The sequence below is a fragment of the Ostrea edulis genome, chromosome 7, assembly GCF_947568905.1.
Source record: "Ostrea edulis chromosome 7, xbOstEdul1.1, whole genome shotgun sequence".
Lineage (NCBI taxonomy): Eukaryota > Metazoa > Mollusca > Bivalvia > Ostreida > Ostreidae > Ostrea > Ostrea edulis.
In genome coordinates, this window is record NC_079170.1 from 53,214,359 (window position 1) to 53,232,115 (window position 17,757).

Below are 17,757 nucleotides of genomic sequence, written 5' to 3' on the forward strand. Positions count from 1 at the left end.
TCGATCGTCGGGTCCTAAGTTGCGATGTTCGGCAAAGGTTCGGCATAAGGGGAAGAGTAATATTCCGCCTGTCTTGTAGGGTAGTACGGGATGATACAGACCTTGGGGTGGGAGGACGCGGCAACGAATGAGTCCAAAGTACTCTCTCACATCGACAAAATCGCTGGTGATGACTTGAGGATGGTCGATGGGAAACGGTCTGTATTTCTACACGTAAGGATACAGGGAACACACATCGACGTATCGCATGTCACCCTCCTCGCAATACAGGCGGGTGGCATTGGTACGACCTCCGTATAAGGCATCGCGGGGATTTAAGGGGTCCTGAATATCGAGGTCTCGTAGGAATGTTTGTAACTCCGGACTGTTTTTGACTTGACGATCAAACACGTGTTCCCAGATTCTCACTACCGTATATCCTTGTTGCTCTAAGTTGACGACTCGTTTCAAGGTCTCCTCGTACAGGGTTTGATACGTCTGCTGGACTCGGTGGGGGTGGGTTTCCGTCAACAGATTCGGATAACAGGTGGGGCACCCGTGCCAGTAGCAGCCGTAAAATTCGTACACGGTGCGGGATTCCTCCTCGTAGCCGTCCACCGTATAGGGCCCTATGGTGATTTCGTTCTTAGCATGACGTATGTTGCGGTCTAGGGAGGTGAGCCAGCGACAGGCCTTGGTCGAGTAGCGGTGCGAGGGTTGGTAACCCATATTGGGAATGATGGCAATGGTGTCCTGTGCCATGAATCCTCGTCGATAAGCTAAATTAGCCGTGCTGGCAAAAGTTATTGATTCCTGAAAAGGGTCGACGCGGACGAGTCCGTAGAGTGTCGTCTTAAATTGCGCACAACAACGGCGTAAAATATCCACATCCGAGATACAGTAATCCATGAATTCCTTCTGGAAATCGAACACTTTCCCGGTCTGTTGATTGTACCAGGTATAGAAGGCTGCACGATTGACTATCGACATGTCGTCAAGATTGTAGTAGTGGGCATCTGGATAAGGTCCCACGTAATTCTGGTTCTGTTCCGTGTTGAAAAAGTGGGGGAAATAACCTTTTGTCAGTTCTGTTAATTCAAACGCAGAGGGCATCTTGGCGAGAGCAAAGGGGAGGAAATTGTACGAATCGATGAATCTCAAGCCGAACACTCCCATAGACAAGATTTTACTGCCGTTGAGAATGACTGCAGGTTTGATACAAGCCGTGTGCACTAGATAGTTTAAGATGAACTGCCCATCGTATCCCTTGAAATTGTGCGTAATGGCGGTCGTTTCGTCGTGTTTGAAAGTCACATTACCCTTCTCGTCCGTCTCGGATTGTAACAGCCAGTCCATAAACTGTTTTAAGGTGTCGCGGCCTTGAAATACGAAGCGGCGTTGCGATCCAAACGCATGACAGCGTTCACAGCGCGTGTCGATGTCTAAACTGTCGCAATGTTGACACACACGTTCGGCCACACAGAGATTAGGGGTGTGAATTCCGTTTTCCTCTGTACATTCAAAATCGAAATAAATATACATTTTCAATTCCTTGTTGCGTTTGGGCTTGGGTTTCTTTTGAACGAAGCAGAAATATGGGGTGGTGACAAGTTTCTTGCAGATGTGACACTTTGTTTTTCCACCGCACGCGTGTTCCTTTAACAATTGCTTAGACATCCATTTCTGACACTGGTCGCAACGTCCCATTAAACTACACACGGTTGTCGCGGTATTACTACTGTAAGGCTTCAAGTGGGTCTGGTAACACGCAGCATTTCTAAAAAAAATCCCTTACAATGAGAACATTCCGTGTGGGTGCCGTCCGGGGAACAGGGGGTGTCGGCCAAACAAAACGAACAGCGGTGAGGACAGACGGTACGGTGCTCTTCGATGTGGCTATATCCAACATCACAGTAATCACAATAATATGAATTTTCCGTCACTCCCGGCATCGATGTTATGGTATCGTAATGTTCGTTATCCAGCAGGATGTTCAAACATTTTCCGTTCCCTTGTCCTTTGTAGATGGGGTCTAATCGCATTTGCCGTGAGTTTGTCTTAAATTGAAATATTTTCAAACGATACTCGGGAGCCAAGACCTGATGTAATATCTCCCACTCCTGAGGCCCACACGGTTGGTCGTTTGCACACCCGGCGAGTTCCATGAGAGCTAAGGCCTGTCGTTTCTGATCGAGAGCTTGTGTATCCCCTTTTCTCATCCTTAACCATTTCTTCTCCCATTCGGGGTCGGACTGCTCGGGTTTTTGACTGTGAAGTCGCGCCACAACGATAGCTCGAGGGAGACACAATGAATCGTCGGGGTTGTTGATCCGAACGATGGCTCTCTTAGAGGTCTTGAATTTCTCCTTAGCCACGTGTAGATGTTTTTTCTTGTTTCCGCCACTCCCTTGGGGGTATTTCACGTGGAAAAAATCCAGCTGGATAGATCCGTCTGTGATGACAAATTCCTTCTTAGATTGTTGTACGGCTTCTATTTTGTTCAAAATTTTCTCCTCGTTGAGGTTTTTGGACTGGGTAAATTCGACCCAGATGTCTGAATCCAAAGCGGGGTGTCGAATGTTGAGCCGTACATAATCGTTCGGGTTACACTGCATCCGTAATTTCACTTTTTGTAGTAAATCACGAAATAAACGCCGAATAATTGAAGAATCTGGAATGGGCCTAAAAGGTACGTTGTAGAAATTTTGTTTCACTTTGAATTTCGGAGAATGACGATTTCTATCCAGTTGAATGTGATAGTATTCCGACACTAACCTTCTAGGTTGTTGTTGATTTCGTTCTCCGCGACCTTGCTGTAAAATTCCTAGTCGCTCTCTATTCCGTCTGCGGAGTTGTAATTCACGCGTTCGTTGTAAGTGAAGATGTTGTTCTAAATACCTCAATCGCTGTTCCCTTCTATCTCTCTCTATATCCTGGATTCGCTCAGACATGATGCTGAAAAGTGACAATGTCACGGCTGTATCGTGTTTTTATATCCCTCTAACACGAACACACTTTCCCACCAGTCCAGCTTGACCCGCCCACACACCTGACACCTGCAACTTTGCACCTGCTAAGTCCCGTGTACTGGAACATATTGTAACATATATTACATATTGTGGAACACATATATATATATATATATATATATATATATATATATATATATAATTTGGATATTTTCTTAGATAAGGTTAAATCCATATAAACGTTCATTTATTAATTCAATTTTCATTGATTTACAATCATCTGTTTTGTAATGACGTGTTTGTGTATTGGCAGCCACTGCCTTCCATACGTATAACTTTAGAGTTATCGGCCCTTGGTATATTTGTGCTGCGCACAATTCTACGTACAACTTTCGGAAATTGCCATAAGCTTGGCTGGCCACAATGTAAGCATGCATTAATTAAGTACATTTTGTATGATTTATTTCACAAGTTCTAGCTATTTTAGGAATGCACATCATGTATTTTATCGTATATTGTGATTTCCATGCGGTCTTCGGTTAGTCACGTGGTATACTTATAAACATGCATGCATTTATAGTTATTTGCTTGTCTGATACGATACTTGCCTGGCTTATATTTACTTCTTTATTCTGTTATGTAATTTCTTTGGTCTGGTTTGTTAATTTTTACTGGATTTTCACGTTTATCTAAATACAGCCCTTTATTGAAAATTTAAACTATGGAACGCACTTTGTGTCATAATCGTGATGTACAACTTTTATTACACGTTTCAGTTGTCAGTTGGAAGTCGTTTGTATTATTCTGTTTTTGTATTTTTATGATGTTAACATTGTGTACATGGAATCTTTACTTTTCTTTGTAGCTCTTCACCATTCATTGATTCATTCATTCATTAAAGTGGTTTAACTGACTACGTCTTGTCTAGGCAGTACATCCCGCCTCTCGCCTCTCAATACACTTTAACTCCGTGTGAAATTGTGTTTTATAAAACTTCCAAATACCTTGTTTACGAAATACCCCCGTTTCCGAGAAATGAAAACGAAACCTAACCCGATCTATTTTCTTACTGACGAGGCAATATTTTTGCACACGCTACTGTTGTTTTTTCTCGCAGCTATTCTACACGGTTATGACTAGATGGTATCCCTCAAAAGCAGGTGACCCACGAGTTACTTGCCCCTGATCATAGATAGAAAGATAAGTCGTACGTCGAATAATATTTCGTATAGAAATATGTTTACGATGAAGAAGGCAAAGAAAATTGTTGGGACTTTTTACTAATTAAGATTACTAATTAAACCCTAATTAGCTGAACTATTAAAAATGTAAGAAATGAATAAAGCAATGAAGGCTATATGGAGAAAAATAAGATTTGATAGAAATTGTACAGAGTATTAGCTAATTAATATAATTAATCAGATCCTAATTCTCTCAGATGTTAAAAACAGTAAGAAATTAGATATAAAAAACTGTAAGGGGCGATATCAAATGATTGATTTCGGATACCAATCTAAATTCAAATAGTTAAGAGGAGTCTTCTGTAAGTTTCTCTCATCCGACATCGATTACGCAGTCGAAAAAGGAAAAAAAGACAATTGTAACATTTTTTCCCTCTTTTTCCTCACATGACGATATTACATTTTAATAAGCATTTGATAATTTCAATACACACTTTTTTTGTGAGTAAACAGTAGATATGGTATACAGTGTTATTTTTTACTCGTTTGTTCTTACTTGTTATCGATTAATTTTAACACTCATCATATCTATTTCAAGGGGAGGGGGTCGTAAAATCTATGTGAATATAACTTTTAAGGGATACCTAGTTAATTATCAAGGCTCAACAAGCCCGTGTTCATGAGCGATATATACAACTACTTTTGAAGGGTAACATATACTCTTTGCCACCCAGCAAGCTCCATATCCGACCTGCCTTTCAGGAATACCGAGTTAATTATCAAGGCTCAACTAGCCCCGAGTTCCCGGGCGCTACAGTCACCTACTTTTGAGGGATACCAGATAAGCTTTGCCACTCAGCGAGCCCTATATCAGACCTGCCTTTCAGGGATACCGACTTAATTATCGACGCTCAACTAGCCCAAGGTCCCGGGCGCTAAAGTCACCTACTTTTGAGGGATACCAGATAAGCTTTACCACCCAGCGAGCCCTATATCTGACCTGCCTTTCAGGGATACCGAGTTAATTATCGACGCTCAACTAGCCCAAGTTCCAGGGTGCTACAGTCACATACTTTTGAGGGATACTAGATAAGCTTTGCCACCCAACGAACCCTATATCAGACCTGCCTTTCAGGGATACCGACTTAATTATCGACGCTCAACTATCCCAAGTTCCCAAGAGCTAGAGTCACCTACTTTTGAGGGATACCAGATAAGCTTTGCCACCCAACGAGCCCTATATCAGACCTGCCTTTCAGGGATACCGAGTTAATTATCGACGCTCAACTAGCCCAAGTTCCCAGGCGCTACAGTCACCTACTTTTGAGGGATACCAGATAATCTTTGCCACCCAACGAGCCCTATACCAGACCTGCCTTTCAGGGATACCGATTTAATTATCGACGCTCAACTAGCCCAAGTTCCCAGGCGCTAAAGTCACCTACTTTTGAAGGATACCAGATAAGCCTTGCCACCCAACGAGCCCTTTATCAGACCTGCCTTTCAGGGATACCGACTTAATTATCGACGCTCAACTAGCCCAAGGTCCCGGGCGCTTAAGTCACCTACTTTTGAGGGATACCAGATAAGCTTTGCCACTCAGCGAGCCCTATATCTGACCTGCCTTTCAGGGATACCGAGTTAATTATCGACGCTCAACTAGCCCAAGTTTCCGGGCGCTTAAGTCACCTACTTTTGAGGGATACTAGATAAGCTTTGCCGCCCAACGAGCCCTATATCAGACCTGCCTTTCAGGGATACCGAGTTAATTATCGACGCTCAACTAGCCCAAGTTCCCAGGCGCTAGAGTCACCTACTTTTGAGGGATACCAGATAAGCCTTGCCACCCAGCGATCCCTATATCAGAACTGCCTTTCAGGGATACCGAGTTAATTATCGATGCTCAACTAGCCCAAGGTACCGGGCGCTTAAGTCACCTACTTTTGAGGGATACCAGATAAGCTTTGCCGCCCAACGAGCCCTATATCAGACCTGCCTTTCAGGGATACCGACTTAATTATCGACGCTCAACTATCCCAAGTTCCCAAGAGCTAGAGTCACCTACTTTTGAGGGATACCAGATAAGCTTTGCCACCCAACGAGTCCTATGTCAGACCTGCCTTTCAGGGATACCGAGTTAATTATCGACGCTCAACTAGCCCAAGTTCCCAGGCGCTACAATCACCTACTTTTGAGGGATACCAGATAAGCTTTGCCACCCAACGAGCCCTTTATCAGACCTGCCTTTCAGGGATACCAATTTAATTATCGACGCTCAACTAGCCCAAGGTCCCGGGCGCTTAAGTCACCTACTTTTGAGGGATACCAGGTAAGCTTTGCCACTCAGCGAGCCCTATATCTGACCTGCCTTTCAGGGATACCGAGTTAATTATTGACGCTCAACTAGCCCAAGTTCCCGGGCGCTTAAGTCACCTACTTTTGAGGGATACCAGATAAGCTTTGCCGCCCAACGAGCCCTATATCAGACCTGCCTTTCAGGGATACCGACTTAATTATCGACGCTCAACTATCCCAAGTTCCCAAGAGCTAGAGTCACCTACTTTTGAGGGATACCAGATAAGCTTTGCCACCCAACGAGCCCTATATCAAACCTGCCTTTCAGGGATACCGAGTTAATTATCGACGCTCAACTAGCCCAAGTTTCCGGGCGCTAAAATTACCTACCTTTGAGGGATACCAGATAAGCTTTGCCACCCAACGAGCCCTTTATCAGACCTGCCTTTCAGGGATACCGACTTAATTATCGACGCTCAACTAGCCCAAGGTCCCGGGCGCTTAAGTCACCTACTTTTGAGGGATACCAGATAAGCTTTGCCACTCAGCGAGCCCTATATCTGACCTGCCTTTCAGGGATACCGAGTTAATTATCGACGCTCAACTAGCCCAAGTTTCCGGGCGCTTAAGTCACCTACTTTTGAGGGATACTAGATAAGCTTTGCCGCCCAACGAGCCCTATATCAGACCTGCCTTTCAGGGATACCGAGTTAATTATCGACGCTCAACTAGCCCAAGTTCCCAGGCGCTAGAGTCACCTACTTTTGAGGGATACCAGATAAGCCTTGCCACCCAGCGAGCCCTATATCAGAACTGCCTTTCAGGGATACCGAGTTAATTATCGATGCTCAACTAGCCCAAGGTACCGGGCGCTAAAGTCACCTACTATTGAGGGATACCAGATAAGCTTTGCCACCCAACGAGTCCTATGTCAGACCTGCCTTTCAGGGATACCGAGTTAATTATCGACGCTCAACTAGCCCAAGTTCCCAGGCGCTACAATCACCTACTTTTGAGGGATACCAGATAAGCTTTGCCACCCAACGAGCCCTTTATCAGACCTGCCTTTCAGGGATACCAATTTAATTATCGACGCTCAACTAGCCCAAGGTCCCGGGCGCTTAAGTCACCTACTTTTGAGGGATACCAGGTAAGCTTTGCCACTCAGCGAGCCCTATATCTGACCTGCCTTTCAGGGATACCGAGTTAATTATTGACGCTCAACTAGCCCAAGTTCCCGGGCGCTTAAGTCACCTACTTTTGAGGGATACCAGATAAGCTTTGCCGCCCAACGAGCCCTATATCAGACCTGCCTTTCAGGGATACCGACTTAATTATCGACGCTCAACTATCCCAAGTTCCCAAGAGCTAGAGTCACCTACTTTTGAGGGATACCAGATAAGCTTTGCCACCCAACGAGCCCTATATCAGACCTGCCTTTCAGGGATACCGAGTTAATTATCGACGCTCAACTAGCCCAAGTTTCCAGGCGCTAAAATTACCTACCTTTGAGGGATACCAGATAAGCTTTGCCACCCAACGAGCCCTTTATCAGACCTGCCTTTCAGGGATACCGACTTAATTATCGACGCTCAACTAGCCCAAGGTCCCGGGCGCTTAAGTCACCTACTTTTGAGGGATACCAGATAAGCTTTGCCACTCAGCGAGCCCTATATCTGACCTGCCTTTCAGGGATACCGAGTTAATTATCGACGCTCAACTAGCCCAAGTTTCCGGGCGCTTAAGTCACCTACTTTTGAGGGATACTAGATAAGCTTTGCCGCCCAACGAGCCCTATATCAGACCTGCCTTTCAGGGATACCGAGTTAATTATCGACGCTCAACTAGCCCAAGTTCCCAGGCGCTAGAGTCACCTACTTTTGAGGGATACCAGATAAGCCTTGCCACCCAGCGAGCCCTATATCAGAACTGCCTTTCAGGGATACCGAGTTAATTATCGATGCTCAACTAGCCCAAGGTACCGGGCGCTAAAGTCACCTACTTTTGAGGGATACCAGATAAGCTTTGCCACCCAACGAGTCCTATGTCAGACCTGCCTTTCAGGGATACCGAGTTAATTATCGACGCTCAACTAGCCCAAGTTCCCAGGCGCTACAATCACCTACTTTTGAGGGATACCAGATAAGCTTTGCCACCCAGCGAGCCCTATATCAGACCTGCCTGTCAGGAATGCCGACATAATTATCGATGCTGAACTAGCCTAAGGTCCCAGGCGCTAAAATTACCTACTTTTGAGGGATACCAGATAAGCTTTGCCACCCAGCGAGACCTATGCTAACCCTGTCGTTGAGGGATACCAAGTTAATTAATAGGGCTCAACCAACCCCGGGTAACCTGGCGATCTAAACACCTACTTTTGAGGGATACCAGATAAGCTTTACCACCCAGCGAGCCCTATGCTAGACCTGCCTTTCAGGGATACCAAGTAAATTTATAGGGGTTTACTAGCCCGGGTTCCTGGGGGATCTAAACACCTACTTTTGAGGGATACCAGATAAGCTTTGCCACCCAGCGAGCCCTATGCTAAACCTGCCTTTCAGGGATACTGAGTTAATCAGCAACGCATAACGACGAGTGTAGTACGATTTGTAGGCTACGGTACTAATCTGCCTTTTAAGGATAGTATTTTTGATTTCCTATACAAAGATCGATTCATAAGATCTGCCTTTTAGAGATACGGAGTTAGTAATCCTTGGACAGCTAAGCCAATTCCTATGCTGTTTTACTAAGCTGCCTTTGAGGATTATTGTGCACAAATGAAGCTATTACAATAACGTATTTCGCGCCTAGCATAGTTATTACTATGGAACTAAGATGTATAATATTAGTAAATGAGAAACACTTCGCACTGTAATGAAAATGACGCTACACTGTAATGATAAAAAAAATCTCCATGGACATCCTTAAACGTTATGAAATAATCACCATGTTGCATTGACTAGATCAAATTAAAACCACATTTAGTACGGAATTTTAATTTTTGATAGACTGATTAAGCTCATCAGATATGATAATTTGTAAATGAATGTGTGCACATATGATATTGGGTGTTAGTTGTTGCTGTTTTTAGCTCACCTGAGCTGAAAGCTCAAGTGAGCTTTTCTGATCACCCGTATTCCGGCGTCCGTCCGTCTGTCCGTCCGTCTCTCCGTCTGTAAACTTTTCACATTTTCAACTTCTTCTCAACAACCACTGGGCCAATTTCAACCAAAGTTGGCACAAAACATCCTTAGGTAAAGGGAATTCTAAATTGTTAAAATAAAGGGCCAGACCACCTTCCAAGGGGAGATAATCAAGAAAAGGTAAAAATAGGGTAGGGTCATTAAAAAATCTTCTCAAGAACCACTGGGCCAGAAAAGATGAAATTTATATGAAAGCTTCCTTATATAATGCAAATTCTAAATTATTAAAATCATGGCCCCCGGGGGTCAGATGGGGCCACAATAGGGGATCAAAGTTTTACATACAAATATATAGGAATTTTTTTTAAAAATCTTTTTCTCAAGAACCACTGAGCCAGAAAAGCTGAGATTTATCTGAAAGCTTCCTTATATAATGCAAATTCTAAATTGTTAAAATCATGGCCCCCGGGGGTCGGATGGGGCTACAATAGGGGATCAAAGTTTTACATACAATTATATAGGGAAAATCTTTAAAAATCTTCTTCTCAAGAACCACTGAGCCAGAAAAGCTGAGATTTATCTGACAGCTTCCTTATATAATGCAAATTCTAAATTGTTAAAATCATGGCCCCCGGGGGTCGGATGGGGCTACAATAGGGGATCAAAGTTTTACATACAATTATATAGGGAAAATCTTTAAAAATCTTCTTCTCAAGAACCACTGAGCCAGAAAAGCTGAGATTTATCTGACAGCTTCCTTATATAATGCAAATTCTAAATTGTTAAAATCATGGCCCACGGGGGTCGGATGGGGCCACAATAGGGGATCAAAGTTTTACATACAAATATATAGGGAAAATCTTTAAAAATCTTCTTCTCAAGAACCACTGAGGCAGAAAAGCTGAGATTTATATGAAAGCTTCCTTATATAGTGCAAATTATAAGTTGTTAAGATCATGGCCCCCGGGGGTCGGATGGGGCCACAATAGGGGGTCAAAGTTTTACATACAAATATAGGAAAAATCTTTTAAAATCTTCTTCTCAAGAACCACTGAGCCAGAAAAGCTGAGATTTATATGAAAGCTTCCTGATATAGTGCAGATTATAAATTGTTAAGATCATTGCCCCCGGGGGTCGGATGGGGCCACAATAGGGGGTCAAAGTTTTACATACAAATATATAGGAAAAATCTTTAAAAATCTTCTTCCCAGAACCACTAAGCCAGAAAAGCTGAGATTTATATGAAAGCTTTCTGATATAGTGCAGATTCAGGTTTGTTAAAATCATGCCCTCCTGGGGTAGGATGGGGCCACAATAGGGGATCAAAGTTTTACATACAAATATATAGGGAAAATCTTTAAAAATCTTCTTCTCAAGAACCATTGGGCCAAAGAAGTTCACATTTACATGAAAGCTTTCTGACATAGTGTAGATTCAAGTTTGCAAAAACCATGGCCTCGAGGGGAAGGTTTGGGCCCATAATAGGGACTACGGTTTTACATGCAAATAGATATGGAAAATCTTCTGATATGGACCAAGGTGACTCAGGTGAGCGATGTGGCCCATGGGCCTCTTGTTCTTTCTCTCGCTCTCTTGTCTCTACCTCCTCCCACCTTTCCTCTCACTCTCTCTCGGTCTAATCTATCTCTCCTTACTCAATGCCTCCATGACTGTCTTTCCCTTTCTCTCTTGCCCCTCTCTCTCCCCACTCTTCCTCCTCTCTCTCCCCATGTTTTCTCTCTCACTCCTTTTCCTCTCTTTCTCTCCTCTCATTACCCTTTCTCTCCCTCTCTCTCTCTATATCTCTCCCTATCCTACTCTTCCCTCTCTCTCTCTCTCCCTTTCTCCTCTTCTCCCTCTCCCCAACCATTTCTCTCACTCCTTTCCTTTCCCACCATTCCTATCTCTCTTCCCTCTCCCCCTTTCTATCTCCTTTCTCTTCTCTCCCCCTCCATCTCTTTCTCCCTATCCCATCCTTCCCCTCTCCATCTCTCCCCATGTCTTTCTTCTCTTCTCTCTCTCTCTTCTTTTCTCTCCCATCTCTCTACCTCTTCCACTTTTCCCCCTCTCTCTCTTCCATCTCTCTCTCTCATCTTTCTTTTCTCTCTCCCCCACCCTTTCTCTCACTCATTTTATACCCTTCCTCTTTCTCTCTCGTCCCTCTCCCCATTTCTATCTCCTATCTCCCCTTATCTCTCTCTCCCATCCTTCCTCTCTATCTCTCCCCTTCTCTCTCCTCCCTCTGTCGCATTCCCTCTTCCATTCTTCCGTCTATCTCTCCCTCATGTCTTTCTCTTTTTTCTCTCCCACCCTTTCTCCACTTTCCACCCATCTTATCTCTCTCCCCTCTTCCCTTTCTATCTTCTCTCATCTTCTCCATTTATCTCTTTCCAATCCTTCCTCTCTCTCTATCTCTCCTATCTCTTTCTTTCTTCTCTCTCTTCTCTTTTCCCTCCCTATTCTCGCCCTCTTTCCCTCTCTCCCACATCCCCTCTTCCATAATTATATTCCCTCCTCTTTCTCTTCTTTCCCCTACCCTTTCTCTTTCATTTCCTTTCCCACCCTTCCTATCTCTCTTCCCTCTCCCCTGTTTATCTCCTATCTCTTCTCTCCCCTTATCCCTCTCCCTCCATTTCTCTCATCCTTCCTCTATTTCTCCCCATCTCTCCCTTCTCTCGCTCGGCTCCCTCTCCCACCCTTCCTCTTCCATCTCTCTCCCTCCTCTCTTTCTAATCTTTCTCCTCTTTCTCTCCCCTTGTCCCCATCTCTCTATCTCCAATCCCCATCCTTCCTCTCTCTAAACTCTCTCTCTCCTTTCATTCTCCCCCTCCCACACTTCCTCTCTTTTCCCTTTCTATCTCCCTATGCCCTATGTCTCTCTTCCCTCTCTCTTCTCTCTCCCTCCCTCTCCCACCCTTTAACTTCTCTCTGTCCCCTCTTTATCTCTTTCCTTTTCCCCCTTCTCTCTCTCTTAACCTCTCTCCATATATATTTCCCTCTGTTGTTCTTTCTATCTCCATCTTTCTAACCTCTTTCCCTCTCCCTTCTCTGATTATCCTCTTTCTCTCCTGTCTATTTCCACAGCTCTCTCTCTATCTACCCTCTCTCTCCCCACTCCATGTCTCTCCCATCCTTTCTCTATCTCCTGTCTTCTTCCTCTTCTCTCTCTGTACCACCCTTCCCCCCTCTCCCTTCACTCTCTACCCTCTCCTCTTTATCTCTCTCTCCCTCATTCTCACCTCTTTATCTCTCTATCCATCCCTCTCTCTCTCCATTTCTTTTTCTCCCCCTCTCTCTCCGACTGCAGTGTAAAAGAAAGGCTCCTCATTTATTTGATTTTGCAGTTTAATCAATAAGTCCATTGAGTTAAGGTAAGATAATAATAATATTTTTATCTGTATACAAATATATACTCAAGATATATCATCATATTTTGGGCAAAAGCATGTATCATTGCATTGAGAGAGCTTGAGACATTGCAACTATATGTAATCAGAATTGTTACTGATATACCAACATTACCATAAAAAGAAATGATTTATTATAAATCTTGGGTGAAAAATCTAATTGAGAGTTACGTGTATAATTGATCCTTCTTTTCTGCAATATCACATTCCTTGTAAGTATAAACAGCATTGATAGGTGGGTCAAAGGTCAAGTGATGATGTAACAATATAAGCCATTAGCGCTATAACGTAAAATGTCAATGACGTAGGATTAGGATCGACTCAATCGGATCACGCGCTCGCCTTTTACCGTAACCAGTAAAAAGACTCGGACGTGGATCGGCGCAAGAATTGCATCAAATTGATGCATTTCTTCGCCGGAAGCGCGCCTGTGGATGAGGTTAAAAGGCCAAAACCGAATCCTTGTATAATGTATTATTTATATTTTCACCAGAGATTCAGTTTTGGTATCATTAACGTCTTATCCACTCCAATACATAAACATAAAAGTAAAAAATAATAGTGGTAGAATACCTTAGACATGTATGATATCTTAAATGCATTTGAAAGCTCGCGTTTCATATTGTAACGTACACCTGTGACGTCATAGTTGCATTTCTGTACACATGGTAACAGACTCTGATGGCGTCGATCCACATATGAGGTTCATTTGCGGTTGCAGAAATAGCCGAGTAGTTACGATTGGGGTGAACTAGGTCGGGTATGATATGAAATAGTACCCTGTTGACCTCGCTTCTCTTGCAAATCAGCGGGGAACCAGTTTAGGGTATGATATAAAAATACAAGAGACCTGTGACGTCAAGTCGGATATGACGTAACAATAGAAGTTGGGAGCGCTATGTTGTATTGATAACGCAGAAAAAATTGAGAAAGCCAAGAGCACTATGACGTAGCAATGACAAGGGAAAAATCGATAAAGTCGGCGTAGTGTTTAAATGTGTTAATAATAAGTGTGCCAGTGGTACCACGTATGTATAGGAGGTGATATAGGTGATTGTATGGGTGGTGGTATGTGGTGTACACCACCCATACACTATCAACTACAACCTATACACCACATACTATTACACTGCCCATACTTCACATACCACCACCCATACTACAAAATACCATTACACCTATATCACATATCACTGCAATTGTTACGTCATTGTGTTCTCTGCTATTTCAATTTTTCTAACGTTATTTTCCCGACGTAAAGCTAATAACTCCCATTCTTACGTCATGCTCGACTTAACGTCATATCGCTCTTTAAACTTCCGCCAGAGTTCGTTTGCTCACAAACCAAATTCTTCCAGTTAGGCATGAGATAGCGATTGTATACTGTGTGACGTCACTGTAGAATGACGAAAAAGAACCATAACGTTAAACGTAAATAGTTCAAATCAAGAACGTAAACAACAAGTTTATTACTTTACAATATAATTTGAACAGAGTATCCCTTCTCTTTAATGATCTTTTGATCATTTTATATTTATAATAAAATCCATACTTTTATATTTATGCTCTTAATGTCAATATTTTCAAGCTTTACCTATGAACTATTTATTTAGTGTTATTTGCCCGCGTGATAATCGCGGACTCACAATATACAAATCTGTATATTGTACTGCGTCACATAGGAGAGGTCTATACATAGGTGACGCAGTGAGGCCTCGACGGGGAGTTTGTACACTCTTGCATTCCTACGTCATACCGCTCCCGGCTTCCCATTGTTACGTCATACCCGACCTAGGTCTAGTCTCGTTCAACCAGACACTCGGCTGTCTCGGCAAATCTGCAACGAAAATCTCTGCTCGTCGGAGATTTCTGGAGACAGCAGAGCGTCTGGTTGCACTAGACTACCTTAGGCCCTAAACTGGTTCCCTACTGATTGGTGCTACACACGAGAGAAGCGAGATCAACAGGGTACCAGTTTACTTAGGTCCCAACCCAATCGGAACGCCTCGAATGTTTCGTGCACTCGACATAGTGCGCCATTCTCTACCCAGTGTTCTGTGCGCTACTTTTAAAGGGAAAGGAAACGAGAATAATTGTTTATATCATGTGATTATATTATTACGTGATTCCAAACGTTGACAGAGATATAAGCGACGCTTGCGTAGCGCCCCCTCTGGTAAGAGAAGCTTGCGTAACGCCCCCTTTGTTGAGAGAATGATAGTGCGCGAGACATTCGAGGAATTCCGATTGGGTCCCAACCTAAACTGGTTCCCCGCTGATTGGTGCTACGCCAATGGTTACTATACATAAGAAAAACCCTACTCCGACATGACCCTTTTAAGAGGGTGACTCCAAATTATTGTAAGACCATTTAAGAACCTGCCCTTATAGGGGTCGTCCGAAGATCCTTCGTGGGGTCCAGGGTTAAAAACAGGGGTCCCTAGGTATTTCCGGTACCGAGATATGAGCCCTCAAAGAGAGCCCCCTTGGCCGATTTCGACCCTTTTTGCAAGTTTTGGGGCTCGAGAGTGGGTGGGCTATGGGACCCAAATTTGGGGAGGGGCCTTCGTGGTGAGCGCCTTGGAGCCCCATGGAACTTATTTGCCCCCGTGGGGCCAAAGTGGGTGACACCCTTTACTGGAGGACTTGTAGGTCTGGGGTCGATGGGGCTAGAGGACACCAATTTGGGATGGGGCCTAAAAGGGGTCCGTTATCGGTTGCTTTGGGGAAAATCGGCCCTTTTGGGGTCAGGGGTCTTCAAAAGTGGGGCCAACATTTTTTGAATTCCGACTGGGCCCAAGTTGATGGGGCCAGACCGGACTTTTCCCGAGTGGCAAAAGGACTACCCCACTCTGTTGCCCCATGGGGTCCTAAGGGGCAAAAACCTATCACGACCCTACCTTTCTAAAGTTGTCATGCCAATCCACTCTGACCCCCTCATGGGGCCTGGCCTTCGCCGAGTCATCAGAGGGCACCATTTGGGGTCAGATTTTGAGAAGATGGGGTCCCTAGGTACTTCCGGTACCGAATTATGGCCCATTGGAGAAATGGAGAATTTTACATTTTTAAGGGCAATTTTGGTTACTTTTAAGGGCAGGTTTGGCTACCGGAATTATGGCTTTTTTCCAACACCGTCACTGCCAAATGGGTGGGGCCAGAGGACTCAAGTTTGGGGAGGGACCTTCCGTGTTGCTTCTCTCGAGCCCCTGGGGCCAGTTTGCCCCAACGAGGCAGGAGTTTAGAAAGGGTCACCCTTTACTGGAAAACATGTAGCTCTGGGGTCGATGGGGCTAGAGGGCCCCAATTTGGAATGGGGCGTAAGAGGGGTCCGTTCTCGGCCCCTGTGCGGCAAATTGGCCCCCTTGGGGTAAGCAGTTCCCAGGAGTGGGGTAGAATTATTTAACCACGGGTCGAGCCCCTCATGATGGGGCCAGACCTAACCCTATTCGTTTACAGAACTAGTGGGGCCCCACTCTGTGCCCACTTGGGGTCGATTTGGGGCAAAGGGCTAAAAACCCTACCGCAGCATGATCCTTTGAAGAGATTGACTCCAAAGTATTGTTGGCCCCTTTTGGGACCTGCCCTTCCCAGTGTCGACAGAAAGCCCTTCGAGGGGTTAATGGCCAGAAAATGGGGTCCCTAGGTACTTCCGGTCCAGAGATATGAACCCTCCAACAGAGCCCCATTTGCCGATTTCGACCCTTTTTGCAAGTTATGGGGCTCGAGAGTGGGTGGGGCTAGGGGACCCAAACTTGGGCAGGGGCTTTCGAGGAGAGCATCTTGGAGCCCCATGGGGCTCATTTGCCCCCTTGGAGCCCAAGTGTTTCAGGGTGACACCCTTTACTCGAGGACTTGTAGCTCTGAGGTTGATGGGGCTAGAGGACCCCCCTTGGGGCTGTGGCATAAGAGGGGTCCGTTATCTGCCCCTGTGGGGCAAATTTGCCCCCTTGGGGTCAGGAGTCTCCAAAGGGTGGTTAAGAATTTTTAGACTGCTGACTGAACCCCACTTGATGGGGTCAGCCCCATATTTTTTAAGGAGCTAATATTATTGGGCCCCACTGTATGGCCCAATGGGGTCGATTTCGGGCAAAGGGCTAAAAACCTTATCCATGACCCTTTGAAGAGAGTGACCCCAAACTATTACCAGCCACTTTAAGGACCTGTTCTTCCGGGGATCAACCAAGGGCCCTTCGAGGGATCCAGGGCCAAAAAATAGGGTCCCTAGGTACTTTCGGTCCTAAGATATGACCAATCGAAAGTTGGGGATTTTTAACGTTTTTTAAGGACCGTTTTCGCTATCGGAAGATCCGCAATCTGAAAAAATGGCTCACTCTCAAACTTTTGGGATTGTTTACATTTTTGTTTAAGTGCCATATTGGCTACCTTTTAGGGCTATTTTGGCTACCTGAATAACAGCCTTTTTAAATGAGGGGTCACTGCCAAACTTGTGGGGCCCGAAGACTTAAAGTTCGGGAGGGACCTTGAGAGGGGTCGCCTTCGAGGGTTCTGGGGCCAGTTTGCCCCTTTGGGGCCGGAGTTGAAAAATGAGTCAGCCTTCACTGGTAGACGTGTAGCGCTGAGGCCGATGGGGCTAGCGGGCCCCAATTTAGGATGGGGCCTAAGAGGGGTCCGTTCTCGGCCTCTGTGGGGCAAATGAGTCCCCTTGGGGTCAACAGTCCCCAGGGGTGGGGCTAGAACTTTTTAACCACTGGTCGAGCCCCTCATGATGGAGTCAGACCTAACCCTATTTGTTTGGAAGATTAGTGGGGCCCAACTCTGTGCC

The 17,757-nt window shown here is 44.8% G+C and overlaps 1 protein-coding gene across 1 annotated transcript; it reads right to left on the reverse strand.

The window, feature by feature from the left end:
* Positions 1 to 207: 207 nt before the first annotated feature.
* LOC130048714 (uncharacterized) lies at positions 208 to 1,521 on the reverse strand. The gene has a single exon (XM_056145753.1). It carries the CDS (start codon positions 1,519 to 1,521, stop codon positions 208 to 210), a length of 1,314 nt encoding a protein of 437 aa, XP_056001728.1.
* Between the last annotated feature and the right edge of the window lie 16,236 nt (positions 1,522 to 17,757).